Below are 12855 nucleotides of genomic sequence, written 5' to 3'. Positions count from 1 at the left end.
AGACAAATAAAACAGACACTTACAACAAAGAACATAAAATGACAAACATGACACGTAAACATAAAACAAGAAAAAATGGATGAGCATTACGGACTCCACTATACAATGGAAGCAGGTACCAGTTGCACAAACAAGATATGTGTAGAACAAATGATTGAATTAATTTGAAAATTCATTCCTTTTATTTCACCCATCGATTAAAATTGTTCTGAAAGGTGTGAACTTTCATGTGTATCGTTTTTGTATCTACCAGCCAAATATCATACTTCTCTGACTCAGCTTATATATCATTGATTCAATGATTGTTGGTAATGTCTAGAAAACTTCTTTGTAATTCTGCTGAAAATATTTGTTAATTTAAATTTGGAGAAAAACTTTGTGTTACTTTGATACACAGTCGAAAATTTGTTCTTTAATTTGTTGCTTATTATAGCAAAATCATATATATATATATATAAATATGACTGTAACATGTATGACTGATATAAGAGAAAATGTCAAATATCATAGAAGCTTAGATTTATATTCTGGTAAATAAATAATGATTTATATGAAACAGAAAATTTTTGGGCCCCTAGATATGTTATATTCCCTTGGTATGACCGATTGCTAAAAAGGGAATATTAACACTAAGAGCAGTTTTTTTTTTCACTGCTGTTGATATTTAAAAAAATAAACAAACAAACTTTGAATAAGAGATACATTCAATAATTGGAAATTCTTGATGTTTTTTTTTTCGAGTCCAGTATGTATATTTGTGTGTTTTAATGAATGTGTAATGTGTATATGTAAAGTTATTTCAGATTAATTAATAGATATAAAAAAGTCAATAAAGTAATTTCATGTACACTTAATTTGCTAAAGCTCCATTCTATTCATTGAACATAAAAGTTATATGTGTTTGATATTCTTTGGTCGAAGCTGGATTTAGCTTCATATTTTTTGTACATTGATGTATTTGATTTTTTTTATATTAATCTTCTGAATAGTTTGGATGTAGTGCCGGTCTGGAGCTGATGGTGATTGAATCACGGGTGCATCATGTCATGATTTTTTTTTTTTTTTGTATTAATGTCATCCATAATAAGTTACGAACTAGGGAGGCATTTGTTTTGTTCCGCATGGAACTTCAGTTAAAAAATTAGTTCTGTTCATCTTTAACAAAATGTTGATTTCCGAAATCCAATTAGGTATATCAATTTCTTTTGGTTAAACAAACAATAAAGATTTCAAAACTGTTATGAAGATTCAAAGATAGATAACTTATGTTTTGTTCGCGGAAAAGCTTGTCAGGTTTTTAAAAATTGAAAGTTTCATCTTTTTCATCCATTAAATTGATCAACATATCATTGGAATCATATGAACAAGTAGAATGTTTTGTATTGCATTACTTTTTGTTTTTGCGAATGTTCAATATGCAGGAATCTTACATTGGTGTTTATATTTTGTGAAAACTGTGTATAGAAAATGAAAAGATTGTTTAAAATATAAAAGCATGTCAGTTGTTATACATTTGTTTTATTTAAACTTTAATTTTTGGTAATAAGGATTTATCAAATGTCCGATCCTTTATTATCATGTCCAATATTCTATAATCAACAAAATTATTGAACCAAATTTTGGTAATCAATACAATAAATATACACAAATACAGATTGGCAATTCCTAAAATAAAAATAGATACATGATTTTCTACATAATGCATGTGTGTATTATGTAGACAATCATGTCTCTATTTTAGATTAGGAATTTCCAACCTGTAATTGTGAATTTACACGAACAAACAACATAAAAGAGAATTATAATCTATATATCGATAAATGATGAGGTTATACACACGAAATACAAAAATATAACTATTGATGGAAAATTAGTGTTCTTCACAATTGTATGTATGTTATATTTAGATCTACGTGTAGATATATTTAAATAGCCAAGGTGTCATGTTAATATTTATATCTAATGGATAAACACGCAGGAAGGGATTTAAAGCTACTGAAAGATCAGGCTGGTAAGTAAATATTTCAAGGTATAAATACTTTGAAATGAGAATGTTCCCTGACCTATTGAACAAACACATTAATTTGTATATATTTTAAATTAGTTTTACTTTGAAACTAAAGTGATTTTCCTGGTTAATATGTACATGTACGCTTGACTAATGTTGTGTCATTGGTCATGTAGACCTGTGCAATCGTCGATGTAATCAATAGCAAAACTTATGTGTTTCTTTTTAACAGGGAGTTAAATTTTAAATTAGTACCAATGTTACTAAATGTTATATCAATGATTAATCCCATGTATACGTACATCTTCAGTGTCACAACTATCATGGCGACATACAAACAAAAATTTAAGTCAAGAAATTCATGTAAAAATAGGAGTAATTCGTTTTGTGCCTTTATTTGTTTTTGTTTTGTTTTGTTTTTGTTTTTTTTGTTTTTGTTTAATTTTGTTTTTTGTTTGTTTGTTTGTTTGTTTTTTTTTTGTTTATGGGCGGAACGGTTGCATATTTCATGCAACAATAAACATTCAACATGTAAACATATATTACATGTTAATGCTATGCTCAATACTGTCAATTACATCACAATAAATTCGAATGAAGATGAGTAAAAAAAAACGTTTTTAAATTGTTTATGCCATGCTTAATTCTGTATCCAATTTTCTTAAAGAATATAAATACAAATCATCGACAACTGTACACGTTCGAGGAGGGCACATACCGTTTTAACATTTAACATACAGATCCCTATTTAATCCGTATTTTATTATTGGAAGTCGCTATGAGTGTTACCAAAATAATGACTCGTTAGCTAATGCTCGCCTCAATATGGTGTGCACAAAACATGTTAAACATCTTTGGTAGCTGACATCAATTTGCTGATTAAGCAGTGTAACCCTTTACCGTATGCGAAGTACACATAGTTCGGAAAAATGTACATTACACACCAGATATTGATGATTAAAATATAAGGAGGTTACAAAACTCTTTACACTAAATTATAAGGTATTATTAATTTCAATTTAAGTACAACATTAACAAAAGTATTTTATTATCTTTATATGCAGGTTCGATAATGAAGTTATACAGCTTAACCCAGAAACGACACTGTAAACCTGTGATTATTTCTATTAGTTCTTATGACTATAGTAGAGAATCACAAGAAAAAGACGTAACCAGGTTGACGGAAGTCTTCAACAAATTATCTTTTGACCCCCCAAATACTATGTTTAAAAATTCGAAAAAGAAATGTATTCTAGATGGTTTAATAGAGTTACGTGAGTATAATTCAGTATGTAATATAATGATTGGAAGATATTTCTTGGATTTAAAAAAATGATATTTTTGCGACAAGAGAATACCTTTTCCACTGTTATTTACAAACATTTTGCATATGATGCCGCCATTGTCCGGCGTTCGTTATCATTTTTGTGTCAAGTTAATAACTTGAGTATAAATGAGTAGATCCATTTAAAATTGTAAATTGAAAAATAACATATTTTGAGTGATATTGGGTAGTATCTTAAACTATTTGGGTTTTGAAAGCTAATAAGAGGTATCCAGACAATTATATACTTGAGTAACAGACAATGTATCTATTTGTTGTCATTTAAGAAAGGAACAAGGAAGTTTTGGAGTGATTTTTAGATATTGGCTTGATATTTGCTTGGAGTCCGAGTTGCTAATTTAATTTTGTTACTTTGTATGTATTATTTTGGTTATGTTCTTTTATGTCAATTGCTCGTCTTTGTCCGTGAATTACATTATGTTTATTTCTGATGGAATTTTGTTTTCCTTAATTACTCTTAAACTGATCAAGAAATCCGGGACAAACAGTGGATTGAAAGAAGCATTCCTATGATTTCTAGTTTATATTTTTTGTAAAATTGTTTATATCACTTTTAATATGTACAAAAAGCGCCACGAAAAATCAAGACTTGGATTGATTTTTGGATCGTGACCTTAACTGTTTGATAATAAAGGGTCAAAGAGGCCATTCCCCATTTGGTCATTTTACATCCTTTTTTAAACGCCTAATAACAAAACAAATCCCAGACAGTAATAAGATTGATTGGTTTTCATACTTGCATCAATTATGTAGTCTTTGACCTTTACCCTTTGAAAAGCCTTTGAAATAATATAGTTTTGATAAAATGTTCAGTTGTCCGTATACGTACTTTATAAATCTATCGTCTTGATTTTTAAAATATATAAAGAAAATATTGATTAAGGTTTTATTCTATTTCAGTCAATTTTTTTCCTCAGTTGTGGCCTTTAACTTAAACATGTGCATGTCTGTTGCAGTCTTTTATCTTATTTGTAAGGCTTCCAGGAACTTGGCAACTATGACGTAAGAGATTTTTCTAATACATTCACAATTATAAGTATACAATTATCTATCTCGTTTTAGGTGAAAACAAAGAATATATAAAAGATGTCGATTTTTTCTTATGTGTTATTCTCAGTCACGGATCACATGGTTGCTTTAAGGATGTAGAGGGAGATGATATTTCAATAGATGAAATTGTCCATATTTTCAACAACGAGAGTTGTTCTGGCCTCAGAGGAAAGCCAAAGATATTCATAATACAGGTACTGTGATTTCTCAATAATCAATAACTTTGCATTGACTTGACATAAAACCGATGATTGGAGAACCGCATGGCAATGCGAGGCTGTGTCAAGCATTTTCTACAGTTTGAGCCGAACTCATATATCAAAGAAAGTTTTCGTCGAGGCAGTGCACTGTTTTTGTCTTGATGCTGAACAAAATCGATGTTTCAAACAAGAAAAAAAACACAACAGTTTTTATAATAAGCAAACAACATCCTCCTGTCAACTTCAATACAATGTTACTTTTGTTACGCCACCACAAGAAGTTATATTTGGTCAGTAACCGTAAATCATTTCTTAATTAACCTTCAATGCATTTTTACTACTCAAATAAAACAAGTATAAATATGGGTATACTTCATAGATTGCATTAATGAAAACAATAGTACAATTATGCACATATGTAAAATTGAAATGACGGGACATGTTACCTTTGACAACTTTCTGAAACGAACAGCTAATACATGTTTTGTTATTCCGAGCAATAGTAAAATCTCTATTAAAGTCGAGAAAAGCAAATCTCAAAGCCTTGATTTTAGAGTACACTATATCGAATCTTGATTTTGTTCAAGAATAAACCACTACAGCATCTGAATTAACTTTAAAAAATCGGTGGAAATAAATTAAAACAGAATATGACTATTGTACTACAGCCCCAGTAATGGCCTTGTAAATGGAACAAATATGGCATTTTAATTGTACTCAATTAACTTTGTTTCTTTTTATTTACAATAGTAAAATGAATACTAATGTTTCATTTATTGTTTATTTGTATTTCCGTATTCGAAGGGCTTTGGTACCTTTCTTCTGTATATCTTTTTCTATCTTTTCTTTTGAAGTCAGATGATGATGCCATTCATCTAACAGATCCAAGTCAATTTGGATATACAAGTGGAGTCGATGTATTTATACCAGAAATGGCCGATATCTTCATTTATCAAAGTTACATCCCGGGTAATTCAAAGAGTTATTTTAATTAAATATGAGATAAGCATCTTTTATTGATAAAACGTACGTTATAAATTCAATAATTATATACTTAAAGTAAAATTCATCAGGGATTCTCGATTTTAACGTGTGTGTGAGTATTTGTGAGTGTGCATGAAACTGTTTGAATGTAATTGTTAGCAATTTAGTTTCCGATATATAATATTATAATTAGTACTAAATATTCTGGCCAACAGTTAAAAAGTAGTAATTTTGTACATATGAAAATTCGAATAGGTGACAGTATGTAAATTTGAATGGCTCCTTATTCCTCTGCATATTAACTATATTGATCATTTAAAATAAACCAAATTCATCAGTTTAATAGGCTTCTGAAACAGGGTTATGTTGCTACAAGATTGAAGTCATCATTACAGAAGTTTCATGGACGTCATCATGAACTCGTGGATCGTTATGATGTATCCATCAGCACCATGAAAACTTATTTATTCAACGGGTCATAGTTTTCCTTTCCTCGTTTGTCCACCCCGGACTTGACTTTTTATGACCAACTCGGCGGATGTTTCTAGAAAAGCTGAGGACGCTTACCCTACCGGTGCACCTGGTCTATGCTTCTAGTTTTTAGTGGAGTCCGAGTTGCTCATCTGCTTTTGTTACTTTGTATGTATGATTTTAGTTACTGTATGTTCTTTGTTGTGTATGTCTGTTTTCCATGTCTGGTCTTTGTCCCTGGATTACATTATTTTGATTACCGCTATAACCTCGGTTCCCTTGATTACTCTTTTTAATTGTAACCCCCGTCCTTGTAACAACTATGACAAAAGGTTAAAAACGAAACTGCTGTTGTTTTTATGATTAATCAATGCAAAGTCTATTGCATATAATCAATTAGCTACACTTTTAAGTTAATCAAAACATCTTTCTTTATACATTTTTTGTCTGTCTGTCATATTTCTTTTACTTTTCTTTTACTTATGAATGGCATGTTTTTTTTTAAAATGGGTAAATTTATCATCCTGTGGTACATTAAGGTTTGGTGATGATTACGGAAAGAGGACTTGGAATATGAATTTTGTACTAAGGTCGGGAGTATAATGTGGATTTAGCATAGCAGATGGGGACTTTGAATCAGAATTTCATTTGGCTGATGAGGGCTTCAAATGCGTGAATTTCATATGGTTGATGGGGATTTGGGATGTGGATTTCCTATGGCGGTTGGAGACTTGGAATGTGCATTTTGTAAAGGAGGTAGTGATTTTGGAATGAAATCTTTTAATATTGATTTTGTATTTGGGTTTAGTATGGGATTGCGAAAGTGATTCCATGTGCAGCCTATATAACCGTTATAACCATTAACCATACATTGAATGGCTTTGTCTGAGGATGGACCTTTTGTACATACAGATGGTACAAACAGGAGTCACAAAAATAATTTTGAATACGACTTAAGCACATAAAAAAGTCGACCATCTTGTACACCTAATGAGAAACTGATGGAGTAACATAAGTACAATAATAAACAACAAATGTTAAAGGTTAAAGGTGATCTAGAATGGTAGCAAGACCTTTATGAATTATCAACCTGATTGTTGTCACTCGCAGGCTGAGTCAGTTGTCATTGCATACTCGTAAATTGCTTCAATTAATTTAATGCCATTTTGTTATTTTAGTGGAAAAAGGTCAAAATCTGGCATGAAGAATGGTCAAAGTTTCATGGGTTATGTTTCACAGGTTATGTTGCTACAAGATTGAAGTCATCACTACAGAAGTTTTATGATCATCATCGTGAACTCGTGGATCGTTACAGTGTATCCATCTGCACCAGAAAAAAAGTATTTGTTCAACGTGTCATAGTTTTTTTCCTCTTTCGTCTACTCCAGACATGACTGTTTTACTCGGCGGGTGTTTCTAGAAAAGCAGCCTAGTCCATGCTTCCAGTTTTTAGTGGAGTCCAAGTTGTTCATTTGCTTTTGTTACTTTGTATGTATGGATTTAATTGCTTTATGTTCTTTTTTATGTTTGTCTATTTCCCATTGCTAGTCTTTGTTCCTGGAAAATATTCTTTTGATTACCGCTGGAACCTTGGTTCCCTTGAATAATCGTTCATAATGCAAAATGTATATCCGGTGTCATATACGATAACATTGATATGTTATTGTTTAACTTAACACCATCTGTTATTTATCTTTAGGAGCCATTGAATTGTATAATTGGTCACAAGAAAGTATTGAACTTCGATGGGATATAACACAAGGCTCGAAGTTTATTCAAACCGTCTGTAATATACTAATTAGCAAACCTGATACGGAGATACATGAATTGGCAACACAGGTTAACAACGAAATTATACCTTATATCGAGAGAATACGTAATCGAAAGTTTGAAGACAGGGAAAATAGAAAAGAACTTAGCAAACAGCCAAGTCTACCGGTATGTACGTCACAGCTGAGGGAGGAATTCTACTTCAATCAGAGAATTAAAGAACCAACTAATTGATAAAGAACATGTTTGTTATATTTTCCTTTTATTAAAATTTATTAATTTATTAGAATAAAATTCATTCAATTAATTAATTTATTCATTTACGTTGACGCAACGCCTGATAAAAAGGTAAAAACCTTTTAAGTAGATATTCAAATAAACATAATCTAAAATGTCAGTTTATAGACACGGCTCGGTAAGTTTTTTTCAATTCAGTTTGATGGTTACATATGGTCAGCCAGCACAAGAATGCGTCATGATAAAGAATTACAAAACTCTTCATTGCGATAAATTGTTTTGTGATCGTTTCGAGCACGAAACAACTCATCAAAATGAAAAGTCTTTTAAATCAATATCAGGATAATTCAGGCTGATGGCAAATCTGCTCCATGGTCACCAGCAAACGTTCCTTACGTGAACGAATGTATGTACATCTATCGTATTTTTTAAGAATACCGTAACCTGAGACTGCTTAAATTTCAGCAACAAGAACGATACAAATCGTATATTTTCTCCGACTTACTTACATCTTTTAGTTACGAAAACAGCCTACCATTCCGGGAAACTTCCTAGCTTTAGTTGTATTCGGGCTGTTATTTTGTCTGTCTGTGGGCACTTTGTTTCTTTCATTTGAGTTCAACATCTGCTTATATTAAGTTCAATGACAATATAACCAAACGGATATGTTATCCCTTCTGATTATTCCAAATAACGTGTAATATCTGTAACTGTTCTACTTGAGCGGTTAAAATGAATATACTTTATATTTACAAGTGATATACTATCATCGATTGAAGATAATTGTTTTATTGAGTTTGTTTTTAGAGCTCTACTTAACTATCAAAAGTTTTTTTAAGGTTTATGGTCATCTTTGGCACTGGTAAAAAGCTTTTGCTTCTTTTCTGTAGTTTTCAAAATTGATTTATTCAACGAGTTTTCCTTTCCTCGTCTGTCTACCCCGGACTTGACTTTTTATGCGCAACTCGGTGATGTTTCTAGAAAAGCAGAGGACACTTACCCTACCGGTGCACCTGGTCCATACTCCCAGTTTTTAGTGCAGTCCGATTTGCTCACTTGCTTTTGTTACTTTGCATGTATGATTTTAATTACTTTATGCTTTAAGTCCGAACTTGAAATCGACGATTACTTAATTCGCCTAAATGAAACTCATACCTTCAACTTATGTCACAGGTAAACTCTTCTAGCTATTGAAAAAGTATTCAAAGTAACATAGGTTATGACGGTAATAATAAAATGTAATCCAGGGACAAAGACCAGACATAGAAAACAGACATGCACACCAGGCTATAGAAATCTTAAATTTAATCGTGTATAGTGTTTATTTACCTATTATACTTAATATTAAATTCATTGCTTTTAGGGTTACATTTGTTTATAGTCATGTACCGTTTGCATATGTATAATGCCAGTACCATTTTATATGTATGTTAGACCATATAGTTGCCGTAATTGGGTGCATGCAAGCCCAGCAAGTCGCATTCCTTAGCCTTCGATTATTTCTGAGACGATAAGATTCTAGCTGTAAAAGCAACTTACGTAAGAGAAGGGTATCGGAATTTGCTTTATTTGCTTTAATACTTTTCTTAATTTGACCTTATCAGACACCTCTTTTTTCGCCAAACCAAGTGATATTTAATCATTCTTTCTGAAGGTCAAAGTTCGTTTCCCCGTTTCGCTTCCATTGCAGCCATATGAATGATAAAGGGGCAAACAATACATTTATTTTAAAACGTGAAACCATAATTACTGACAATTGTTGGATCATTGTGTGCAATATATCTTAATAAAATCTTAAGGTGCCATTTCAAGCGAAATTATTTAGTGTATGCATTTGAAGACAAGCAACGAATTTTTTTTCTACATATTTATCGTCAATGTCCTATTACGTAAAACTCAAAATCAAAACAAATGGGATTTAAATAGTCCTTAAATACAAGAAAGACATAAGGCTTTTTAGTAGGATCGTGTTAAATATGTATTTTTTAACATGAAAAATGTGGGACTGCATGAAAATTATATCGCAAATCTGACGTGACATGTAGACTTAAAATATTAAAGGATTATTTACACTTGTTTGTTAGATTATTGCATATTTATTAAACGACTTTGGATCGGGTTACGCTTAATATACATGATAAAGCAAAGTGGTTTATATTGCAATGTAAACCGACCCAAATCCATTATATCGAATAATCTAACTAACAAATTAAATTTGTTGTTAATAATTTTAACAATTTTTAACGCAAATCAATACTGTCAACGTCATCAATCGATAGCGCATTTTGTCTTTTCCCATTTGTACATGCAAGACTTTTTTTTTAGATATTTAAGTAGTTACGTACTAAAAAGTAGTTAGGGGGCTTTCCTAAAACATCACGTTAAATTATAGGTCATTGACAATGTGGCTGGATTATATTGAACTATTTAGAATTTCAAAGAAATTAAAATATGATGTGATATCCTTCCTGATTCGACGTAGCTCATTTTCAGTTTTTGATATATACCGTACACATATCCCTGTATACTGTAGATGTAAGCTTATATGCAATGATGTTTCGGTGATTCTATATACTATTTATGAACGATAAACAGTGGCTTTAAAATATCATTAAGTGTATATCAAATCATCATCAAAAAACATTATAACAATATAGTTAAATGAAAGGCACATAAATCCTCTATATATGACTTTCATTTTCATTACGGACAGGTTACTCATTTATACCGGAGTAATTTGTTGTCGACAGGCGAACAAAAACTTGAACTGGTTACTTCAGTATTAAATGACAGCATTATAGAATCCCTTTACATATTTGAATGCTTGGAGACGTCTTTCGAATGCTTGTATCCTTCAAAACCATTTTTTTTTCACTGTGTGGTCTCTTTTTGGTTCGAAGTACCTCTATATATTTAGGTTATCACGCGAAAGAAATAGTACAAATATCCGTCATCTGATCAATTTCTTTAAATGTCCAAGTATGAAGAAAGATATTGATAAAACTTGCAAAAACGTAAGGGTATAACAGTTAAAACCTAAACTGCAGACTAGAAGGTTTTCCTGTCACAATATTCTTCCAAAAGTAGTAGATTACTGGACCAGTAAGAACAACTGTTTGTTTTGCTATTAATAGATATGTGAACAATGCTCTCATTTCCCATGACCTTATACTCATTTTTTGATCCAAAATGTTCATCCGTCGTGTTTCACATGCGTTTTCGTGAATTATCTTGTTTATAACTGTTGGTTTAGTTTTCACCTTACTTTCATTTAATATGACTTCCTTTTTTTTTGAAGTTGATGAACATTACATTTCGCTACTTGCAATCCATCACACAAGGACGCAGAAGCGTCAAATCTAAATTCGATTTCCTCGTACCATGAACTACGACGTTTTTTTTGGCTTGGCGTTGTGTTTGTAAATCACGTGTTTTTCATTTCTTTCTTTACCTTTATCCCACCCAACAAGAGAGGCTATTGAAACTGTATCAACACTTAATGGTACGGGTTCATCACAACCTTTTTTGTGAATTGATTTTATGTTTTGAAATGGAAAGTCTACTATGTCTTTTCGGTGCCATATAATTCTTCCTATGCTTTCTATATTTATCGGAACGCTTTTTATAAATCTTTTCCATATAAATGACTACCGAATGCGTATAGAACCACGATTAAAATCACTAATGCGGTAATTGGAATTAGATTCAGGCCGACAAAAAGAGGATGATATTTTCCGTAGAGGTATGGAGTACTAGTGCTACACGCATATATTGTCTCTTTCTTTGGAATAAGTTGTGAAACTCAAAGTTGATAAAAAAGCGAAATTATGACGTTTCCGGCAATGATCCAGAATGTATAATTTTCAAATCTGGTTTTGACAATTCCAAAACTAGGCGATTTCAAAATAATTAATCTATGATGGCAAACTAAAAACAGAAAGCAGTAATTCAAAAGTAAAAAGAAGAAAATCTCATACATTTGAGTTACACATATACATTTATTATCAATATGTAGCGGTACTGAGTTACATGTATGATGTAGCTGTGCATAAACAAACGTTGCTCACGAAAACACAAACAATGGAAATATGATGGAAAAACACTACCTTCACCATATTCAAATTAACGAGAAACTTCATTTTGATAATTCAAAACTGTGAGCGTTTACTTTTTTATTATTTGCATTTTTTTTTTTTTTTTTTTTTTTTGGGGGGGGGCGGTTTCATTTTTTGACATATCAGCAGTGGTTAATAACTCGTTATATATTTCATATTTCAAATTGTGCTAATGCAATTTATAATTTATTTCATGTTTTTCTATAGTCAATGAATAAACGTAGTAAAGAAATTTTGGTATAGGCAAATATTAAACATATTGATGATAAGATAAATGAAAAATAATAGACTGTCTGGATTGTGAAAACAAAACCAAAGACAAAAATATTACTTTCGATTACAAATTATATAACTAAGTCTACAAGGCTGAAGCTGGAAATTCAAATTACATGCTGTTAAAATATAAATAGAGACATAGACAAAATATTCCAAAAAAAACACAACCGAAACAAATAACAAAAATAACAGAAACAAGCAAAAACGAACAAACAAACAAACACAAACGTTTTATTCCAAATGGATCTGATGGTATAATCCTGTAATATTATTCACCTTCAGGCTTTTAACCTAATTTACAAATCAATATCATTCAACCAATTAATCTATCCTGCATGTAATAAGTTCTGTGTCATTATTTGTTTTTATATTATTTTATTTTTTTTTTGTTCTGTAGTA

The 12855-nt window shown here is 31.1% G+C and overlaps 1 protein-coding gene across 2 annotated transcripts; it reads left to right on the top strand.

Annotated features, from left to right (window-relative positions):
* The first annotated feature begins 1708 nt into the window (after positions 1 to 1708).
* LOC148598605 (caspase-14-like) lies at positions 1709 to 8135 on the top strand. 2 transcript variants are annotated; one of them, XM_088561420.1, is made up of 5 exons: positions 1709 to 2011; positions 3073 to 3282; positions 4416 to 4597; positions 5458 to 5572; positions 7237 to 7751. In XM_088561420.1, exons 1-5 carry the CDS (start codon positions 1963 to 1965, stop codon positions 7260 to 7262), a joined length of 582 nt encoding a protein of 193 aa, XP_088417546.1. In that variant the 5' UTR covers positions 1709 to 1962; the 3' UTR covers positions 7263 to 7751. The 2 variants fall into 2 exon arrangements, with proteins under 2 accessions (XP_088417546.1, XP_088417545.1); XM_088561419.1 differs by lacking the exon at positions 7237 to 7751 and adding an exon at positions 7758 to 8135 and having other exon boundaries at positions 1712 to 2011.
* Positions 8136 to 12855: the final 4720 nt, after the last annotated feature.

This window comes from Perna viridis, chromosome 14 (assembly GCF_037379345.1).
Source record: "Perna viridis isolate PV_CMFRI_1.1 ecotype Kerala chromosome 14, ASM3737934v1, whole genome shotgun sequence".
Lineage (NCBI taxonomy): Eukaryota > Metazoa > Mollusca > Bivalvia > Mytilida > Mytilidae > Perna > Perna viridis.
Note: the sequence above shows the minus strand (reverse complement) of the source record. Positions and strands in the feature narration are given on the sequence as shown.

Coding starts and splice junctions, on each gene's coding strand:
- LOC148598605 (XM_088561419.1), top strand. CDS start 1,963: ATGGATAAACACGCAGGAAGGGATTTAAAGCTACTGAAAGATCAGGCT. Junction 2,012..3,072: donor GCTACTGAAAGATCAGGCTG/GTAAGTAAATAT, acceptor CTTTATATGCAG/GTTCGATAATGAAGTTATAC. Junction 3,283..4,415: donor AGATGGTTTAATAGAGTTAC/GTGAGTATAATT, acceptor ATCTCGTTTTAG/GTGAAAACAAAGAATATATA.